The following is a 21,796-nucleotide window of genomic DNA, read 5'->3' as shown; positions in this document are numbered from 1 at the left end:
ACTCTTTAGGGCAGCAAATGAGTTGGAAATCAGAGATAGTCGTGCATTGCACTAGTAATTCCGACACACCCAGAAGTTTAGCCCTTTATGAGTTCCCCACTACTTATTTCCAAGGTACATTTTTCTCTCTCAGATACACGATCTCTTTATCAGATGTACGGTTTGGCAAAGCTCAAATGCCAGTGTGTATCACAGAGGACCTCGTCCTTAGGTGTTCTTCTCCCTCATTAATCCATCTTTTTTAGCAGCGATGAAGGGGAGGCCCTTCTGTGGTTCATCTACCTGCGCTGCTCTTCGGCCAGACCACGTGCATACCCAGATGTGGCCACAACAGATGCCACTCATGTGCTCAGGAACAGGCTGGCACCTGCCACTTCACTGTGTTACTGAGCTCACTGCATTTTCGGTTCCACAGAAATGTGTCAGACACTGTGGGCTTTAAACTCCGCTCTTGGAGGCACCCGGGCAGCTGCTATTAGAAGTGGGGGCGAAGTCAAGGTCGACCCTCACCCATAACTCCAGTGGCTTTGCTCTTTTCTCCACTTCTTGTTTTTAACAAACCACAGTTCCTTGTAAGACTCGTTGGAAAAGGAAGGTTCTATTATTTTAAAGACATCAGTTTCCTGCATCAGATCATGATTCTACTCACCCAAGGCCAATGCTGACCACCCCTAAGGACCTGGCTTGAAAAAGTTGTTTTGTTTTTTTAGATCTGTCACAAAATGTCTGATTTGTCAGGACACATGGAAAGAAAAAAAAAACTACCTCTTTTGTCATAAAAGGTAATCAACATTCTTCCATTGCAGCTACGATAAATCTTACGAGCATTATGTTATGCTTATAAACAGGAGCCAATTTATCTTGGCGATGGCGATGCTGAAATTCCCCCACCATCTAGGTGTCTACGTGAGGTTTTTTGTAATTTGCTTAAAACAAAATCAAAACCAGGACACTTACAGCCATCCTGATTTCAACAAAGGAGTCTTCTGAGGGGCCGCCTGAGTTCAGCTTGAGCTGTAGTTCAGACACGATGCCCAGCAGATCTGCCTTTTCAGCTTGAAGACGGGCCACCTGGGTCTTCAGCTGTTCCATTTCCTGGTCTGCTTCTGCCTTGGGGACTTTGGGGTCCCCAGTGGGGTCCTGGAAACGACGAGAAGCCAAGTGAGTCAGTGAATCAAACGAACACCTGGTCGTCAAACCTAAGTGTCCCCACACCCCACGGCAAGACAATTATGTTTTATGGTAGAAAATTCTAGCCTTTTCTTGGAGATGTATTTTTACGTAAATTTTAAAAAAGAAAAATTTACATGATTTTATTACATTCAAATAGAAAATTAAAATAACCTCATGACAAAAAGGAAAGACTTCCTCAGCACACTGGAATAATCTGATATGAAGACAACCAGTCAGACTTCGACGATGGTAAACTCGTAAGTTGTAGTCCAAAAATCTCAGGAAATAAGGGCATCAACCTCTTATCTTTTTTTCTTCCTACAAATGCAGAACCCCCAACGCCCCCATACTTGCCATGTATAGTTAGAAGCCAAAGCATCAAGACGTTTCATTACTTGACACATAAATGGCCAAAGACAACAAAAGTTCCAAAATTCTCCAGGGCATGCAGGCTGGCTGCTATAATATACTACATTGGTGTTTTCAGGTGGCTAAAAGTAAGCCTGGTGAGAAATAAAAACTGAAAATTCAAAGGCTGCTACCAAAGGTAAAAAAAATTAACTTCTGGCCTATATACACATTAGTAATAAATATTCACCTTTCACTAATATCAAGTATGCGCTGCTTTCCTCTTGTTGTAATTATTGCACGTGGCATAAGAGAGAGACCCTGTTTAGATGCAATGCTTGTACTTGGGAGTAAGGAAAACAGATTTCAGTCCACACCCTGCTAATCGCTGTGTGTGCGGCCATGAGTGCATTCACTTAATGTCTTGGCCTCTTTTGGTTTTCTTTTTCTTGGGTTAGAAAGGAAGATGGTGGCACCAAATGGTTTCGTTGGTCTCTTCCAGCTGTGACCTTGTAGACCTCTCTGGTTTCCTCCTCAGGAAACGTTCATTGCTTCTATAAACGTGGGACCACCAGAAATACATACCTGAGATCATCAGAGATTTACAACACATCAGAAAGTTCTCTCTCTCTCACACACACACATACACACACACCCCATGTCTCTAATAGATTTCCTAAGGAACTGTAAACTGACCCAGAGGCTCTGAGTGGAACCAAGAAAGCACCAGAAAGAATACGTACAGATGATAAACCAGCTGGTTCAAGAAATAGTAGAAAGTGGAAGGAAACGGATTAATATGCAATAAGAGAGTGCCCCTCACACCAGTGACATCATGCTGTTCCTTCCCCAGGGGCCTTCTCTTGCCATGAAACCACCACAGGCCCGAGAGAAAAGAACTCATGGTGAACCTGAGGAGTCAGGCATGCAAGGAATGGTTACCAGCCTGTGCATCCTGTCTCGGTCATGACCCGTCCCAAAGAAACATAAATGTGCAGGGACAGAAACAATCAAAGGAGAGGCACTCTTGGCCTGGGACCAGGAGGTAAGCAGGTGAGGGTGAGGCCACGCCCTATTAGGAATCTTCGCATTTTCCTGTTGGACCCGTCTGAGGACATCTTCTAAATGGATTTTTAAAACAATCTTGGCATAAAGGGTAGGAAACAGTTTTAACCAAGTGTCTGAGGACAAGGGATATAAAGCCACGATTCTGGAATCTCAGACTGTCAGGTTAATTTCCTTTTTTGCAACGGTGAGGATCTCTTCACTATCCTTGGGCAATTCGGAATCTACTTATTTGGCCGTAAAACCTTGCAAAATAACGTGTTAAATCTCTTCATTTTACTAATGAGACCCTTTCCATTCCCTTCCTGGACTAGAATGCGCACATTTTATTCTCTCTGATCAACCCCAACTCCATCATTTGTTAACGTCTTTTATTACTGTTGAGTGCCTGCCATTGACTTTCACGCAACACAACGACTCTACTTCTTGTGTGCTTGTATCATGTCTCCATCACGCTGTCCTGGAAATCTGCCCAGGTGAACATGCCATTTCATAATCCTAGAAGAAACATCCATCTAATTACCTCTGCCTCACAATCTGTACAATTAAAAGTTAAAAAGTTCTCTGTACAGGTGACTATAATTTATGATTCCATGAAATTGGACAGAATAATTAATACCTCAGCCTCACCCTGACAACCAGAAGGCAGACCTCCAAGGAAATTCCCTACTCCCCTTTCCTTGCGTGGCACAGAACGCGTGAGAGGCTCTGGTGGCTAGAGGGGACTCCCTGGAGAACCAGCAGCGAGGATGGGTCAGCAAAAGTGAGAAAAGTCAGAGGCTTTGAGGGCTTCAAGTCAGGAAAATGAGAGCCTAAATTTTACGAAATCACCTCAACTGGTCCATGAAAAAAAACAGCAAAGAGGAGGCAGGGAAGCAACAGGCAGGCCTGGGAGGCGTATTTTGGGGGGGAAAAGCTGATGACCAAGGGTTTTAAAGAGCTGTAAGTATCTCTGTCCAAGCACCCAGGTCCTGTGTCCCAAGGACTCACTTCTGAGTCTTGCTTATAGCTTGTTTTATCTGATCTTCTGCATTGCAAGAAGCTGTCCAGAGCTCCAGCTCTGTTCTCAACTTCTTCCAATAGTGGGACGTTTTAGGAAAACCCATAGGCAGACTATTTCAAGCAAAGTGCTTCTGGAAGCTTCTTTCTGAGCTCCAGTGCAATAGTCCCCAGCAGGCTGATGCCAGCTGTCAGTTCACATCCCAAAGACCAAGGAGGAAAACAGTGTAAGATATTTTCTTCCAGAGAGTAGAAAACACATTCATATATCCCACCAGGTGATCATGTCTTCAGAGCATTCTACCTCGAAAATATTTCGACACTGAGAGACTTCCCCCAAAGTAGTGACTTCATGCTCTTTGAACTGTAAGACAAGTTCAAGCATCAGATGTGAAGAGTCTTATCAGCAATGAATCGTTTCCCATACACACATAAGTTTATGAAAGCAGAATGTCCACGCTGTCCCATGAGCAGGGATTGAGGAGTAAAGCACTGACCTAAACCACAATATTTCTCTCAACAGCTCTTCATTCTTTAGATTATTCCAGCTTGTCCTCTTCTCATTACTTTCTTTCCTTTATCTTTCTTTCTTTGCACTCTTTACCCAAGAAATTAGAGGTCAATGGAGCTCACGGTATCTCAAGGAAATCACTGATGCCTCAATTCCATCCTCCCTGAGCCAAACCAGTGCTCCATCCTTCTGAGGGCTGCTAAGTTCAAGGTTGGGGAGAAAGTGACGAGCAGATGTCCATCCTAATGAACAATGTCCAGTGAGCCTTAGAATATGGGCAGACGCTTCAAGTGTGTTCTGACACAACCTGTTTTCTTCCACTCGCATCTTTAACATCCACTCCCAGCTGTGGGCACTTTTCTCCGGTTCTCTGGGTCGATGAAAATGTAGCAACCCTACAGCCTCCTGCCACAACATGATGTGTCGCACCATTTTCCAAAAGTAAATGTAAAATGTAAATTGAGGAATCTCTATGGTAGACTGGGGGGAAGGACAAGATCGGTAAGCAAAACTTCCCAGTCATAGATTTTGTTTTTTTAATGCTTATTTATTTTTGAGAGAGAGAGGGAGAACGACGAACGTGCGCAGGGAGGGGCAGAGAGAGAGAGGGAGACACAGAACCTGAAGGAGGCTCCAGGCTCCGAGCTGTCAGCACAGATGCAGGGCTTGAACTCACAAACCGTGAGATCATGACGTGAACCAAAGTCGGACGCTTAACCAACTGCGCCACCCAGGTACCCCCCGAATCATAGATTTTTTTTAATGCAATTTTATATCAAAGACAGAAACTAAAAGCTAACCCTTGGGTGGTTCTAGGCAGAGGTAATCTGCACCGTCTACAATGAATACAAAATACTGATTTATAACTACAACCTTCTTTTGACTATAATCACTATGGTCAAAGCGGGACAAACTTCCTTGCCCCAACAGAAATCATACATGACCCTTGAAGTTGCAACCAACCTTCTCAGCAAGAACAGTATTTTCTTTCTTTTTATTTATTTTTTTCAAATGTTTATTTATTTTGAGAGAGAGAGTCCCAAGCAGGCTCCACACCGTCAGCGTGGAACCTGACGCGGGGCTCAACCCCATGACTCCTGGGATCATGACCTGAGCCGAATCAAGAGTTGGATGCCCAACTGCCTGAGCCATCCAGGTGCCCCAATTTTTTCAAGATGATACAAAACACTTGTCTAGATGGGACGCCTGGGTGGCTCAGTCGGTTGAGGGTCCGACTTTGACTCAGGTCATGATCTCGCTGTCTGTGATTTCGAGCCCCACGTCGGGATCTGTGCTGACAGTTTGGAGCCTGGAGCCTGCTTCGGATTCTGTGTCTCCCTCTCTCTCTGCTCCTCCCCCGCTCGTGCTCTGTCTGTCTCTGCCAAAAATAAATAAACATTTAAAAAAAATTAAAAACAAAACAGAACTTGTCTAGCCTGAACCGTAAAAAGTTTGATCTAGAAGTCTAGACGAGTAAGATTCCACTCTAAATGTAACTAAAAGAAAATAAAATCATAACAGATCAGTCTGCTCACTCACCTCAAGGGGCCTTTCTGTTTTCCCTTTTAGTTTTCTGAGTTCTTCCTTCAATTTTTCATTTTCATGACTCAAAGCCACGAGACGCTCTTTGGCTTCCTTGCTCTGCATCTCAAAAAATAGGCGTTCTTCCTTCTGTTTCTCTGTCCAGGCTGAAAGCTCTTCAAATCGCCCTTTCATAGCCTGATTATTCAGCTTCATGGCTTCTGTAGGGGGTTCAGAGTGAGAGTGTCGCGCATCAGACTTGACTGGATGAATCCCACCTCCCTCTGGACTACCCTCACCCTGTAGCTCGGAATCCAAAGAAGCCGTACTTGGCCTGGGCCCCAGGCTCAGCAGCAAAAAGACTGTAGCAAGGTGAGTGGTTTTTGTTTCCAGATAGGACGAGGGGGTCTAATGTTGTTTCTCGTCCTCCAAAGACTCCAGAAAACAAAACTGGTTTGGGTACCTCTGCTACAGCCCACGTGGTAGGGCACAGCCTCCAACACCGGTCCTGCCAGAAGCCACAGCCTGAGGCACTGGGATGCTCTCTGTGAACAAGGGCATATTTAGGACTAACTCTGGAATAATAGTAGCGTTTCTCCCTGTTTCCTTCTAAACGGGCTAAATGTCACCGTGCCGTTTCCCTGAGGTATATAAGTGCTTTTTATTCTTACCTGCATCCCGAGGTAAACATTGGCAGCAATGTTAGCCTTACCAAAAGCTAAACTCTGGGCTCTCTCTCCAGGTAGTGAAACGGAGAAAGGGAGCTCACCATCAAGGCTTTTTGCAAAGAGATGCGGTTCACCAAGGCCCAGGGTGGATGGAGAACACGGGGGCCGGCGGCCGCTCACCTTTGAGCTGATGGTTCTCAGTCAGGAGCTCCTTCATCTGCTGTAGCAGTTCCTCTGGTGTGAACGTGTCCAGATTTGGGTGGACCAGGTTGGGGGGTCCATTTCCTGTGGTCTCACTGGGGCTGTCCCCCTTTTCAGTCAGGCAGCTAAGTGGTTGGTGGGACATGGCAGAAGGACCTACGGAAAAGTCACAGGCTGAAGACAGAGCTGTCTTCCCTCTGCGAGGGGTCCCCATGAGCCCCGCAAATCCACTGGCAATTGCTGGTGAGTTTTCCAAAAGGTGCCTACTTCCCCTCCAATTAGATTTCGGACATTGTTGATTCTTCCTTTAAAAAAAATTTTTTTTAATGTTTATTTTTGAGAGAGACGAGGGGGGGAGAGGGAAAGGGGGAGAGGGAGAGGGAGGGAGAGGGAGGGAGGGAGAGAGGGAGAGAGGGATAGAGAGAGAACAAGTGGGGGAGAGGCAGAGAGAGAGGGAGACACAGAATCCGAAGCAGGCTCCAGGCTCTGAGCTATCGGCACAGAGCCCAACATGGGGCTTGAACTCACGAACCGTGAGATCATGACCTGAGCCGAAGTAGGACGCTCAACTGAGCCATCCAGGCGCTCCTGATTTTTCCTTTTAAACAAAACATGTCTGTGCTAGCTTCAGTATGTATGCATGTACATGTGCGTCCATGTAAGTGGGGGCAGCGAGGAGCTGCGACATGAGGAAGAAAAGAAAAGCATGACAATGTGATAATCAGGACAGAGGGATTCATGAAGGCTTTAAACATGTATTTGTAGACATGGGTAAAGTATCATTAAATTGGTTTTCCCAAGCAAATCTTTGAAGTTCAAATCTCTCTGCTGTGGGTGAACTGCACAGAAAGTGAATTATATGTCAATAAAGCTGTTTCAAAAATCTCTAGGGGCGCCTGGGTCTCTCTGTCTCTCAATAATAAATAAACGTTAAAAAAATTTTTTTTTAAATCTCTGTATTTCAGCTCTTATATTTTTGGCTAAGAGAAAAGGAAGAACTAATGCATTCTAGATGCTTCCTACATGCTGAATCACTGCACCAGACACGTCAGTTTCTAATCCTCACTCAAACTCAGCTAGATGGCTATTTTGCAGGGACGGAGCTGAGTTTGCAGAGGTTTTATAGCTCGTCCAAGGTCACTTAAGAAGAGCTGTGACTGGGCGTTAGTGATGATTCCAAAACCCAGCCCTGGAATACAATAAAGATGCTACTGAATATTTAGGCTTCAGAGTTCAACAGTTCTGCAAAGCACACTTACAAGATGAAGAGATCCTGCTTACTGACGGCATGTTCTGAGAATATTTTAAGCACACCACTTTATTTTGTAGAGGGGTCAATGTGGTCATAAATAAGACAGACGAGTGAATCCCAAGTCCATTTATACATGTCCTACCACCTGGGCAAACAGAGGAATCTCTTCTAACAACTGGCTACATGCTATAGGCAAATGTTTTCTTTTTGGGGCTTCGTGAAGATGATGATAAGTCTTTTCACGACAACTACAGAGTCACCGAGCTGGTCAGTGGAAGGCGCAGAAGGCTACGCGTGCTCTCTCTGATACATCGCTGGCTCAGGACATCTCCGTATGCTCACGGTGACCACGTGTTAAAATGCAACCAGACACAGGTGCCTCTTCCCCATCCCGACAGGAGGCAAGGCCTGGGACTCTCTGGGGGTCCCCTGAACCCGAGAGCCTCGCGACTTGTTTTTGGTCTGAAGGAAGCCGCACGCAGGACGGCAGGCCCTGACTCCTCCCCTGTGCGGCCAGCTTAAGGAGAGGCCTTCTCATGAAACGCTTTAATGAGGATAGGGATTTATGAAGTGAAAAACACTGACGAAGCAGGCTGCTCAACCGTGAGCCTTTAGAAGGTATCTATGGTTCATGTAGCCTAATACATTTACAAGAGAGGTGTGCCCTTGGCCTTTGGTGACTGGAATAGACTGCTTTTGTTTTCCCCAATAATTTGGACAAAAACAATTTGGAGAATGTCAGTTTCTGGCTTTCCATAAAATTCAATGTTGCACAGTATGAGGTCGGAGCTGACACTTAATAAACATGGATTTTTCCTAAATAGCCGAGGAATACTAAAATTCTAGGTAAGAGACCTAAAGATACAATCCTCGCAATGTGTACCATCTACTTGCCAATGTTCAATTTGCTCAGCTCTTCAATGATTATACTTTGCAAAAGTAAATGAGGGGCGCCTGGGCGGCTCAGTCAGCTTTTGACTTGAGCTCAGGTCATGATCTCATGGCTCGTGAGTTCGAGCCCCACAATCGGGCTGTCTGCTGTCAGCAAAGAGCCCACTTAGGATCCCGTCTCCCTCTCTCCCTCTCTCTGCCCCTCCCGCCTCGTGTGTGTGCATGCTCTCTCTCAAAAATAAATAAACACTTAAGAAAAAAAAAAAGTAAATGGAAACATTTCACGGATGTTTTTTAAGAAGCCCCCAGGCAGTTCTCTAGAGATGTGCTTGGTTTCATTTTACTGTATACACATTTCTCCTTCATGGTTTTTCCAAGAGAGAGGAAAGGGGAGAGAAAAGGAGTGAAGAGGGGAAGGGCAGGCAGGGGAGAGGAGAAGAGAAAAGATTTTCCCTTGAAAATGATTCCGGTATTTTTCCTCCTCGACCTTCTTTACACCCCTCCCAAGGCTTTAAACACAGCTCCTATAAAGTTAAAACTGGTTGTGGCTCTTCTAACTTTTTCAGGTTGCCCAGATTTTCTAAGGACATGAAGGGAAAAAGCAGGCTCATGCTAAGGAGGACGGCAGAAAAAACACTGGGTACCTGAAACAGATGTGTGACCTCTTATGATGATTTACTGACCTGTCGAGCAAATGATGATCATTTCAGTTGCTTTCAGCCGTCAAACACCAGGAAAAGTATTCTTGAGTTTCTATGAAGATCGGAATCCAACCCCACCATCCAATACCCCAGCACCCTCGCGGCCATGCCACCCTCTTTCACTAATACATAGGCCTGTCCTAATCACAGCAAGCTCTTCATTATCCAGCATTGTAGGAAAGACTTGGTCATTCAAATGTCATGGTAAATAAGTTAGCATATATGCCAAACATTAGCATGTACATTCTCGTTACCAAATTTTTACTAAAAGCTATTGAATCGCTTTTCAGGGATTCAAAGAGTACCCTATGATTTTAGAGTATTTTGGGAGCATTGTTATGAGTTGATGAGTACACTGCCTATGTGAAATGTCTATCGGTAGAATACCTGTTAGAGAAAGCTGCATTTTCTAAGTCTTTAACACCACCTGATGCTGCATTCAATTGAACAAACACGGAGATGCATTATAACTTCTTGCACACATCTTCAAAGGTTATAGAAATTGGAACTAAGCCATTTATTCCAAGTTTCTATCTAGTAACAGATTTTCTTTCTGTTGTTTTTTTTTTAACAGAATTTCCCATAAAAATCCAAATAATCTGGATCTAAAAGGTGTCATTTCTTTTTTTCTTTTTCATTTTGTTTAAAAAAAATTTTTTTTAACGTTTATTTATTTTTGAGACAGAGAGAGACAGAGCATGAACAGGGGAGGGTCAGAGAGAGGGAGACACAGAATCTGAAACAGGCTCCAGGCTCTGAGCTGTCAGCACAGAGCCCGACGCGGGGCTCGAACTCACGGACCTCGAGATCATGACCTGAGCTGAAGTAGGTCGCTTAACCGACTGAGCCACCCAGGCGCCCCTCTTTTTCATTTTGAATGTAAGTTTTATGTCCAACATGGGCCTTGAACTTGTGACCCCAAGGTCAAGAGTTGCATTTTCTACCAAATGCAACCAGCGGTTGGTGGTGTCAGTGGGCCAGCCAGACACCACTGAAACATATGTCTTTTCCCTTCTTTCTTTCTTTCTTTCTTTCTTTCTTTCTTTCTTTCTTTCTTTCTTTCTGTGAGTGGGGGTGGAGATGGGAGGAGTTGAGGGAGAGAGGGAGAAGGAGAGGGACAGGGAGAGGGAGGGGGGAGAGGGGGAGAGGGGGAGAGGGGAAGAGAGAGAGAGAGAGAGAGAGAGAGAGAGAGAGAGAGAATCCTAATTGGCTCCAGGCCTAGTGCAGAGAGGCTCAATCTCACACGGGGCTCAATCTCATGATCCTGAGATCATGACCTGAGCTGAAATCAAGAGTCAGATGCTTAACCGACTGAACCATCCAGGGGTCATTTCTTTTGTTTTCTTTTTTTTTTTTTTTTTTAATATAACTTATTGTCAAGTTGGCTAACATACAGTGGATACAGTGTGCTCTTGGCTCTGGGGGTAGATTCCCGTGATTCATCGTTTACATACGACACCCAGTGCTCATCCCAACAAGTGCCCTCTTCAATGCCCATCACCCATTTTTCCCTCTCCCTGGCACCCCCATCAACTCTCAGTTTGTTTTCTGTATTTAAGAGTCTCCTATGGTTTGCCTCCATCCCTCTCAGTTTGTAACTATTTTCTGAAACGTGTCATTTCTAAGCAAAGGTGGTATTTAACGACAGAAGGGCAAATGAATTTAGCACGGGATCTGTCAAGATTCCACCCATGAGGAAGAAGGCGAACTACCTGGACGGTGGAAGTTCAAAGGCAAGATCTCCTAGATTTTATTCCAAGATCTGGTATTTGAATTCTTAAACATATTATCATTTTTAATTCCAGAGGTCAAGTAATTATAGCAATGACTTGACTTTGTGGGCATGATGGGCACGAGATTAAATTTCATTTACGAGTTGGCTTTACAAATGATCCAGTCCAGACATTCAATGCAAGAATGTCTTGTTTGATTTCCATGGAAGACGGTCATATAGAGCAATCTTGAAAGACTTCAAAGACAGAAAATACGCGCAATGACTTTAGCAGGCAACTGCCTGTTCTATTACAGGATGGTTCGTATCATCAGAAACTCATTTTGTATCGGGCATAAATCTGCCTTGTACTGTCCACCCACTGGACGTTGGGCCAGTGAGCATAATACAGAATAAGTCCAGACCCTTACCCCGGTATGTCTGATGTTCCAAAGTTGCTTAATAAGCATTCATAGGTTCAACCCCCACATGGATAAATTAATTTTAAAACAGTGAAAATCCATTTCTTGACCAGAGACAATAGGTGGCTATCGGCAAATTCTGGTTTGGGATCACAAAGGACTAAGAACCCACGACTGCATCAACTAAAACCATCGTCATCCTGGGAAAAGAATTCAAAGTATGTATCCTATCAAGGGAGAAAAAGAAGCTTCACATTTTCTGCCAGAAATGGTACTCTGATTTTGGAATTTGCTGACATACGGAAAATGGAAATAACCTCATCACATAAGGCAGGGCCTGGGAGTCATCCTTGTTTCTCCATTCCCTCTTATCCCGAGGCTAATGGGTCACCAAGTCCTGGCACTTGTTACCTCCTCCCCGTCCCTGCTAGCTTAGGTCCAGCCCTTCTTGTTGTCTCAATTACAGCAATGATGTGCTCCACAGAGCATGGGATTTTTGTCTATTGTGTCCACCACTGTGTCCCCAGCACCTAGAAAACCTGCTGAAGAGTCTCCTACATGGTCTGACTTCTGTCTTTCCACCGCAGGTCCGCCACCTCCCCGGTTTCTTACCCCGCATGAAGCCACCGTCCTGCTTAAAACCCTTCCCATACAACACAGAGTTCCAGCTCCCAAGTGGGAAAAACTCGGCCTTCCAGAGTCTGGCCCTCACTCACCCACCGGTATCATCTCCTGTCACCATGCCACTCGCACCCAAGGTACATTGAACAGCTCACAGTTCCCTGCCTTCTTCTGCTTCTCTGCCCTTATCTCTGTTCTCGCCTCTGCACAAAATGTGTGGTCCCACTTTTGCCCTGGCAAATACCCACCAGATAGTTCAATGTCCAGTTGAAACAGACGTCCTGTGAAAAACAAACTTTTCTTTCCTCTAAGTACTCAGTAGCACTTGGCCCTGGCCTTGGCCTGCAAAATCCTATAATCATCCCTCGCCAGTCTATCTTCCATCAAACTTGCGCGAAGGTCTCCATGTTATTCTTCCTTGGGAGCAGCACACAGCAGGCTCTCAGCAAATGTTTGTTGAAATGAAGTGAAAATACAGTGTAACAAAGTATTTTAAGGACTAACACTTACAAAACACTTTCTGCTATGTAGGTGACAAACCCAGCATGTGAGTACTACGACTTTTTCTACAGTTCTGTGGCACTCATTTCCAGATTCTTGAACTTGACTTTTAAAACTCGTTTTGAAAATTAGTACTGTTTCTTCTATCACCCCCAAAGGTATCTGGATATCATTTGGGAATCTACATTCTATTATTCAACCCTCATATGCGTGTCAAAATGAAAACCTTTAAAATAATATTTTCCTCTGAGTGAAATAGATTTCACTTTTTAAAAACAGACTGCAGTTTCTTCATTTTCATTTGGATTCACTAATCCCATAGATGCCAAACAACATCTCAAATAGTTCAAGTCTCTATAAAATTCAGAAAAAGCTGGGCTTGGAGAAAAAAACACCCATTTTCCCTACTTAAGGGAGAGGGTTCTGTAGGAAAGTAATACAAAAGCCAGTTCTTTTCAAGAGTAAAGTTGGGTTTTTTTTTGTTGTTGTTGTTGCTTTTTTTGGTACTTAAAGTAAGTTTCCTTTTTTTTCTTTTTTTTAGTATTTATTTATTTATTATTATTTAATTTACATCCAAGTGAGTCAGCATATAGTGCAATAATGGTTTCAGGAGTAGAATCCAGTGATTCATCCCCTACATATAACACCCAGTGCTCCTCCCAATGAGTGCCCTCCTGGATGCCCATCACCCATCTAACCCACCTCCCACCCAAAACCCCTCCAGCAACCCTCAGTTTGTTCTCTGTATTTAAGAGTCTCTTCTGGTTTGTCCCCCTCACTGTTTTTATATTATTTTTGATTCCCTTCCCTTCAAGAATAAAGTTTTTGTTTTTTGGAAGGATTAATTGGATTCCATAGCACAATGTACAACCTGAGATCAGTTACCAAAAAAAAAAAAAAAAAAAAAAAAAAAAAGAAAAAGGGCTATTTTTATAATGTTGCACGTAATATACAAAGAACCACTAAAACTGGCCCAGGAGAAAAACAGAAAACATTCACCCGGAAGATTCCAGTCACTGTCCTGTCTCTCCAGGCCATATTTAAAGTTCACTTACCTTGTGCATTTCAGGGCAGTTCCTAGCCTTAGCCTCTGCTCCAAGATCTCTCCTCCTCAGTACAAACCAGGCATCTCCTGGGAAGTAGCCAGGATTCCCTAGGTCTTCTCTCCCTCCCCAAAGAGCAGGGGGCGGGGGGTGGTTCTCCTGTTAATAGTGCTGCCTTGCTTAACCAGATCTGAGGCTTTTCAGGTCCTAGCACCACCTTACTGGTCTACGGCTCTGTTTTCCATTTCATCCTTCAACAAGTTCTGTGGCATACATTTCCATACAACAGTTTTCCCCGGGAAGGACGCCAGACCAGAATCTGGGTTTCGTTTTCTCTTTGCGGTGTTTTACTCTTCCTCCAGCTTATGCTTTTCCGACAGTAAGAACTATTCTTTGGGGTTCTCAGCCTCAACTAGTATTCATAGCTATGTGTGTTTATACACACAAACGCATAACATACACACATGCTCTCCTGGACACAACGGCTGTTCAGGAGTCCCACTGCCTTAGAGACAGGTCACTTGTTCCTTAGTGTTCCTGGGCTATCTCATAAAGCTAGGTTAGTTTTTGTTTCTCAAAGGTGTACCTTTAACCGCTTCCCATATATGGAGGAACTGGCTGGCTGATCATTCCCAACCTGCGGGAGGATGTCATCCTTAAACCATCTCCGTGACCTACAGAGGAAGTCACCTGCGGCCAGCCGGGCCGGTAAAAAAAAAGGGGGAGGGCGCTTTGCGATGGCCGCCCCGCAGCCCTTTCCCACCAGGTCAGGTTCCGCCCAGGCCTGGAAACCCTCCCAGGAGAGGGGACGCCCCACCCCTCGCCACCCACACCCCCACAGGCTCGGGGTCGCACGGAAGGGGGCCGCGGAAACAGCTTCCAGGGCGGAAAGTGGGTCGCCGCCTCGCCGAGCCCCTGCCCGCCCCCTGCCCCCACTCACCCAGCGCCGGCGCTCCGGACTCTCTCGGGGTCACTCCTTCCTCGGCATCGTGCCCGCAGGGGGAGGGCTCCGGACCCGGATGCAGACGCCGACCGGGGCACCGGCCGGGGGCGGCGGCGGGCGCTCGGGGAGCCTCAGGCCGACTTGCTGCCTCGCGACACCGCCCAGCGCCGCTCAGCTGACCGCTGCGCCGGCCTCCGCGCCTCCGCCGGGAATTTCCCGTGCCCCGCCCCCGAATCCCCGCCCCCCGCCGCCGCGCCCCCCCACAGGCCACGCCCCTCCTCTCGCCTGTGCTCGTCCCCCGTGGGCAGGGTCCGAGCCCAGCAGCTCGCGTAGGTCGAGGCCCCCGCCCCGGGAAATGAGGGTTACTCTCGTCAGTGGACTGCCGTGACCCGCGGCGCTCATTTAAACAAATTAAAGGAAGTGTGTGGGGGCAGTCTTCTGCGCTGGAGTCGCAGGGGCTCGACCGAAAAAGGAGGACGATCCCAGGCATCCTTGGATGGAAGCCTCGATGTCTATTTAAAAGCTTTACATCTAGATATAGTTAAATGAGCATGCTTGACTTTCCATCCGGCTTTGCCCTTAAAATAGACCTTTAATTAAAGACACAAAGCCTGCAGGGTGCTTCTTGGGCCCTTTGTTCCCAGGGAAGAGGCCAACTGTTGACGCCTGGATGAATCAGGTGTGCCAAGGCAGGTGGGATTACTGGATGGCCTGGACTGTTTGGGGAAGTAGAAGTATTGATTTACTGTACCGGAGGAGGGAAGATACCTCCGGATTAGATAGAATTAAAAGGGAGGAAACAAGACGAGGAAGGAGGAAGGACCACAATAATTTGCAACCTAAGCACCGAAATAAGGGTTGAACAAGGACTCAGACGCAAGACCCCGAAGGCAGCTGATAGCGAGGTCAAGGCGGTGCAGCCGGTGACCCCGCAACGGGACCCCTGTGCAAGACAAGAAAACAGAAATGGGAGAGGGGGAGGAAGGGAAAGGGGAGGGTCTGAGAGCAGGTTTGTGCCAAAGATCAGAAAGGACTTAAAACACCAGACATATACCCTAATCTGTAACTCTTGACCCCAGAAGAAGTCTGAGGTTTTATTCTCTGAACTGCAAAATATCAGGCACTAACCCTAACCCTACCCCCTAACCAAGACAAACAAAAACAAAAACAAAAACAAAAACAAAAACAAAGACTGCATACGGGGAAGAGCAAGTAGCGATGAAAAGGCTGACGCTGCCCAGCAGGAATACGGCAGCATGTGGTTGTGAGTCCAAACTGCCTACTGGTTGGAAGGAAATGGGGGCGGGGAATCCTAATCCTAACGGGAAAAGGCAGACGCGCCCTCTCCTGGCATCTCGGAAGAATTCTGTTTCACTTTCTAGACCGCCAGCTCGTCAGGCTCCGCCTGCCGGATCTTTGACATCAATCACCCTTGAGTTAACCTCCAGAACTGGGCAGAGGGGTAGCGTGTCAGTACCCGCCGCCACTCGCAATTCCCGAGTGTCCCTCCTGCCTCTGTTAGGGGTGCCTGGGGTGAGTCACACTCCCTTTGGGTTTCTTTCTACTATTTTAAACCATATTAAGGTGAGATAAAAGGAGTATTCGAGAATTTGGGGGCGGGGAGGTGCGGGAGGAAGGTCGTACACAGGCTGCACTCGGCTGGGGAGTAGGAAGGTTAGAGTAGAGAAAGTGGTCGAGGTGGTTTTCTCAGCAATGAAGAAAGGGGCCTTTGAAGCATTGAGCACCCCTACGACTTCTTAGCTGTGTGACCTTGGACAAGTTACTTCATCTTGCTGTGCCACATTCTCTTTATCTGTAAAATCCAGAAAGTTCTGAGGAGCAAAAGCCTTTCAGTTTGCAGGAGATCCGCGTTCACACCACCTTCTCTTCCTCCTCCTCCTCCCTCTCCTCCTTCTCTTCCTCCTTCTTCATGTTTATTTAATTTTGAGAGAGAGAGAGAGAGAACACAAGGGGAGGAGGGGCAGAGAGAGGAAGAGGGAAAATCCCAAGCAAGCTCCACGCTGCCAGTGCAGAGCCAGATGCTGGGCTAGAACTCACAAACTGTGAGGTCATCACCTGAGTTGAAATCAAGAGTTGTACACTTAACCGACTGAGCCACCCAGGCGCCCTGCTTCAGACCTTCTTGGGGAGTTATGTTGCAGAAATTACACACTTTGTAATACATTACTGTATCATCTTTCTGAAATCCAAAAATCTCTGAATTCTGAAACCGGGGCTTGCTCCAGAGGCTTTGAATAAGGACTTTGGATCTACAGCGACGACTGCCTAAGGCCGTTGTGAGGATTAAAGGCTAAAACGTGTTAAACTAACCCTGGTGCACAATGCCAGCTGCTGTTACGTTGCTGGTGTTGCTGGTGTTAGAGCCCTCTCCATTTCTGAGCCCGAGTCCAGGGTGGTGCTTCCTTCCTCTCACCCTTCCGTGAGTAGATAGAATCTAAGTGTAGATAAGAAGACTAAAATTATGACACGCTTTTAGCTGTTCACTGATGTGGTCTTGTGGTAGGTGAGCGCAAAGCACTGGGGCAGGATATTTAGTGAGATATTCATTTGTTTCATGCTTTCTGTGTTCCCCCCACCCCCCACCCCCGCCCCCGCTCTGTTTGTAGAAGGCAGCTCATCCCTTTGTGGTTCCTGGTTCCTACCTCGAGGACATTTGCAGGATTCTTGGATAAACAGCCTTTCTTCTTGTCTTTTGAGAAAGCCCAATGTCAGTAAATACATGATCTACCCCAGGTGTCCTGGAGGGGAGGGGAGAGAGGCCAGGTGGTGTGTGTTAAAGCAAAATGAACAAAATGTTTAGTGGAGGAGGAGGAGGAGGAGGAGGAGGAGGAGGAGGAGGATGATGCCTGGTTGGCTCAGTTGGTTAAAGCATCTGACTGAGCCAGCTCATGATCTCACAGTTGTGAGATCGAGCCCCACATTGGGCTCTGTACTGACAGTGAGGAGCCTGCTTGGGATTCTCTCTCTCTCTGCCCCTCCCCCCTCAAAATAAATACATAAAAAATGGTTTTTTAAAAAAAGGAAAAGAGTTTTATGTGAGCGCAAGTGAGGACAGCTGCTCTGGATAAATAGTCCTCACAAAGAGGAGAGTGCTCTGGAGAAAGAATGAGAATGTTTGATGCAGGGTTATATATGTTGTTTACATCAAGGGTTACAATTCACCATGACATAAGACATTTCAGAAAATTACAAACTTTATCTTATGTTTTAGTATGTACAAGGTTGCGGGGATCAGAGGCATGGGAACTCAGGGGGATTCTTATTCTTATCTCTAGAAATGTTTCTTTTTGGTTATTTACTAATGAAGCAGACGCATAGTGTGTGATCGCAGCAGAAATAGTGCCCTGTTTTGAAGTTTGGTTAAATCATTCTCACTTTGGTGAGAGTTAAAAACAGGAAGGCAAACCATAAGAGACTCTTAACTACAGAGAACAAACTGAGGGCTGCTGGAGGGGAGGTGGGTGGGGGATGGGCTAAATGGGTGATGGGCATTAAGGAGGGCACTTGTCGAGATAAGCACGGGGTTATATGCAAGTGAGGAATCACTGAATTCTACTCCTGAAACCATTATTACACTATATGTTAACTAACTTGAATATAAATAAATTAACAAAAAAAATATAACTTCCCTGAGAGCCCAGGAGCAGAGCCCACAGCATGAAGAGTTGAAATTTTCTTTATCAGGTGGGAGGCTTTCACAGCAGTTGGACCAAAGTGTGACTCCCCCAAAGTGGAAGAAGTGTAGAGGTTGGTGGTCTCAGGGGCATCAGGCTCAAGCCTCAGACCCTTTGCCTGTTGATGATACTGTGATTGAACATCCCGAATACGGAAGTTATTCTGCTTTAAGGTGACGAAAGAAAAAGCATTTGTCAGTTTCTCTTGGAGGCTGGCAGTGTCACAGAGAAACAGCTTAGGGTTCACTGATTCTAAAGTTAAGAATTTCTTGAATAATTTTGTTCTCTGAACCCAGTTTCGCTGCCTTGTGAAATGATTCTTTGCAGTAAACAAACTTTTCATTTATTTCATCATAAAAACTTTCACATCTGCATGCTTATGGGAAACACAGGGTAGGTGGGCTGGTAACATGTAAGAAAATTGCAGTAAGATAGTAAACAAAACCCTCTACCATTTTAATGTGTTTCCAGTGGAAAGTATTTTGAGTGTTTATTTCTTTCATTTTCAGTTTATTATTGTTCACTTGATGAAATGTTTTTAGTGCTAAACCATGGATGTTGCAGCTTAACAAAAAAAAAATCTAAGAAAAAAAAAACCCCAACTATACTATAGATCTGCCGGTACTATGATTCCATCTATAGGAAACGTCCAGAATGCAGAAAGCAGGCCTGTGGTTGCCTGGGGTTGGGTATGGCTTTGACTGCCAGTAAGTTCAAAGGGATTTTGGGGGATGATGAAAATATTCTAAAACTGGATTGTAACTTTTATCACACACTCTATTGGCATAATTGAAATCATTTTTTAACGTTTATTTATTTTTGTGAGACAGAGAAAAACAGAGCACAAGCAGGAGAGGGGCAGAGGGAGACACAGAATCCAAAGCAGGCTCCAGGCTCTGAGCTGTCAGCACAGAGCCCCACGTAGGGCTCGAACCCACAAACTGTGTGAGATCATGACCTGAGCTGAAGTCGGAGGCTTAACTGACTGAGCCACCCAGGCACCCAGCATAATTAAAATCACTGAACTTACAATGGGTGAATTTTATAGCGTGTAAATTATACCTCAGTAGGGCTGCAAAGCAACACCAGAAAGCACACTGGAGCCTGAAATAAATAAGCACGATGTCTGATAAAAGGGTTACACCCCTTCCTCTGTTGGGCCTGCGGTGTAGTGACCGTGGCAGTCAACTACTCCATAGCTGAGCCCGATCTGGGCTTTGTTTAAACTCCAATTAGATTCGGCTCACCATTGGCTCCAAATATTCCGAGGATGGCTTCCTCAGTGAAGTTCAACAGCATGACCACGTGACCCAGCAATTTAAGGCCTAGAAACACCCAAAGCATTGCAGACAGGGGCTCAAGCAAAGGGCATGTATTTCCTCTTACAGATATCTGCCATTGTAGCACCTGCCGGTGGGAGTGAGGTGGGTAGTCGAGGCTTCCATCAGAATGAGGCTCTGGAATCAGAGGCTAACCTGCCACCGGGTTGTGAGCCAAGTACCCCGCGTGCCAGGAGCCGTGGCTTTGCTTTAGGAAAAGCCAGAGCACAGCGTGTGTGGTCTGTTTTTAATTCCTCTCCTTTGTCCCATGTCTCTAAATCTTGAAACTGCAGACTTTGGGAAGGAGTCATTGTTTATGTTTTCGGTGCTCATCGGCCCTCTGTGAGTAGTTAATAAGAATACCATAGTAACACTACTACTTATTAATTACTTCCTGTTCCAATCCGTTATGTCTACACAGAAGCCATCTTAGACCCTGTCACCGTTTCTATCAAGATTAAACATTAAGAGCACAGATTAAACATTAAGTTCTTATTTCATGTTTCGCTTTAGAACTGTTAAGAATTCCTGGAATAAAATTTTCTATTAAAGTACTTATTAGAGTCAGTGATTTGGGAACAATAAGACACCACAGCTCTTTGTCAGGGTCTGAAGAGCACTGCCATTGTCTTAGTTGTGTGTGTGAAGGAGGGAGAAATGGCCTGGGGGTCTCATTTTCTAGTAGTTTCTTCTGATGAAGCCCGTATGATTTTGTCTTTTTTCCTTCTCACTTTTTGTTTTCCAAAATGAAATTTCTCACTTCTCAGATGTGCATGGTGGAGAAGGGGACACAGCCCTAGGCAACAGGCTACCTAGGCCTGACCTGAGAACACATGAAGTGAGGTAGAGAGGCCGGGACAGGTGATCTCTTAGCTTCTTCCTTCCACTGAAATGTGGCATTCTTTCTGGTTCATTATATTTGGCATTCTAGCTTAGTAGATGCCAAAGCAACTTAATTTCAGTTTAGACTTCTTTCTATTTACTTATCTATTTATTTATTTAAAATTTATTTTTTAGGGGCGCCTGGGTGGCGCAGTCGGTTAAGCGTCCGACTTCAGCCAGGTCACGATCTCGCGGTCCGTGAGTTCGAGCCCCGCGTCGGGCTCTGGGCTGGTGGCTCAGAGCCTGGAGCCTGTTTCCGATTCTGTGTCTCCCTCTCTCTCTGCCCCTCCCCCGTTCATGCTCTGTCTCTCTCTGTCCCAAAAATAAATAAACGTTGAAAAAAAAATTAAAAAAAAATAATAAAATTTATTTTTTAAATTTACATCCAAGTTAGTTAGCATATAGTGCAACAATGATTTCAGGGGTAGATTCCCTAATGCCCCTTACCCATTTAGCCCATCTCCCCTCCCACAACCCCTCCAGTAACTGTTCTCCATATTTAAGAGTCTCTTAAGTATTATCCTCCTCCCTATTTTTATATTATTTTTGCTTCCCTCCCCTTATGTTCATCTGTTTTGTATCTTAAGTTCCTCGTATGAGTGAAGTCATAAGATATTTGTCTTTCTCTGATTGACTAATTTCACTTAGCATAATACCCTCCAGTTCCATCCATGTAGTTGCAAATGGCAAGATTTCATTGTTTTTGATTGCCGAGTAATACTCCATTGTATGTATATACCACATCTCCTTTATCCATTCATCCATCGATGGACATTTGGGCTCTTTCCATACTTTGGCTATTGTCGATAGTGCTGCTATAAACATGGGGGTACATGTGCCTCTTTGAAACAGCACACCTGTATCCCTTGGATAAATACCTCGTAGTGCAAATGCTGGGTTGTAGGGTAGTTCTATTTTTAATTTTTTGATAGACTACTTTCTTATGTTAATCACAGTTCTCTAGAGAAACAACCAATTGGATATATGTGTGTATGGGTTTATACAATTTTATTTTGATTTTGTAATGTGAATTATAGATGTAATAATATATTCATTATGAGGAAAATTGGCTCATGCATTTATAGAGCCTGATAAGTTTCTAGATCTGCAGTTGGCAAGCTGAGATCCAGGAGAGTTGATGGTGTAGTTCCAGTCCAAAAGCTGGCAGGCTTGAGATCCATGAAGTTGTTGTTTCAGTTTGAGCCTGAAGGCAGGAAAAAAACGATGTCTCAGCTCTAGGCAGTCAAGAAGGAAGAATTCCTTCTTATTCGGGTGAAGGTCAGTCTTCAGTTCTATTCAGGCCTTCAACTGACTGGATGAGACCCACCC

At 45.3% G+C, this 21,796-nt stretch overlaps 2 protein-coding genes across 17 annotated transcripts in view; one reads left to right on the top strand and one right to left on the bottom strand.

Annotated features, from left to right (window-relative positions):
- OPTN (optineurin) overlaps positions 1–14,784 on the bottom strand; it is a 39,283-nt gene extending 24,499 nt beyond the window's left edge. For 4 of the 14 annotated variants that reach the window (XM_045465061.1, XM_045465069.1, XM_045465065.1 and 1 more), the window contains exons 1-4: positions 14,569–14,776; positions 6,466–6,642; positions 5,636–5,838; positions 958–1,140 (exon numbers count right to left, since the gene is read on the bottom strand). In XM_045465061.1, coding sequence (XP_045321017.1) covers positions 958–1,140; positions 5,636–5,838; positions 6,466–6,631 — 552 coding nt within the window. In that variant the 5' untranslated portion in view covers positions 6,632–6,642; positions 14,569–14,776. Of the gene's footprint in view, positions 1–957; positions 1,141–5,635; positions 5,839–6,465; positions 6,643–12,332; positions 12,675–13,640 lie in introns of those variants that run through there. The other 10 variants (XM_045465067.1, XM_045465072.1, XM_045465074.1 and 7 more) reach the window with 6 other exon arrangements.
- A 995-nt stretch (positions 14,785–15,779) lies between these two features.
- Positions 15,780–21,796, top strand: part of LOC123591192 — a 75,095-nt gene continuing 69,078 nt past the window's right edge. For all 3 annotated transcript variants that reach the window (XR_006709159.1, XM_045465077.1, XM_045465078.1), the window contains exon 1: positions 15,780–16,155. Coding sequence is in view for 2 of the 3 variants with exons in the window: in XM_045465077.1 (XP_045321033.1) it covers positions 15,790–16,155 (366 nt within the window). In the remaining variant the exon portion in view is untranslated. The remainder of the gene's footprint in view (positions 16,156–21,796) is intronic.

The sequence above is a fragment of the Leopardus geoffroyi genome, chromosome B4 (genome assembly GCF_018350155.1).
Source record: "Leopardus geoffroyi isolate Oge1 chromosome B4, O.geoffroyi_Oge1_pat1.0, whole genome shotgun sequence".
In the NCBI taxonomy this organism is placed as follows: Eukaryota; Metazoa; Chordata; class Mammalia; order Carnivora; family Felidae; genus Leopardus; species Leopardus geoffroyi.
Note: the sequence above shows the minus strand (reverse complement) of the source record. Positions and strands in the feature narration are given on the sequence as shown.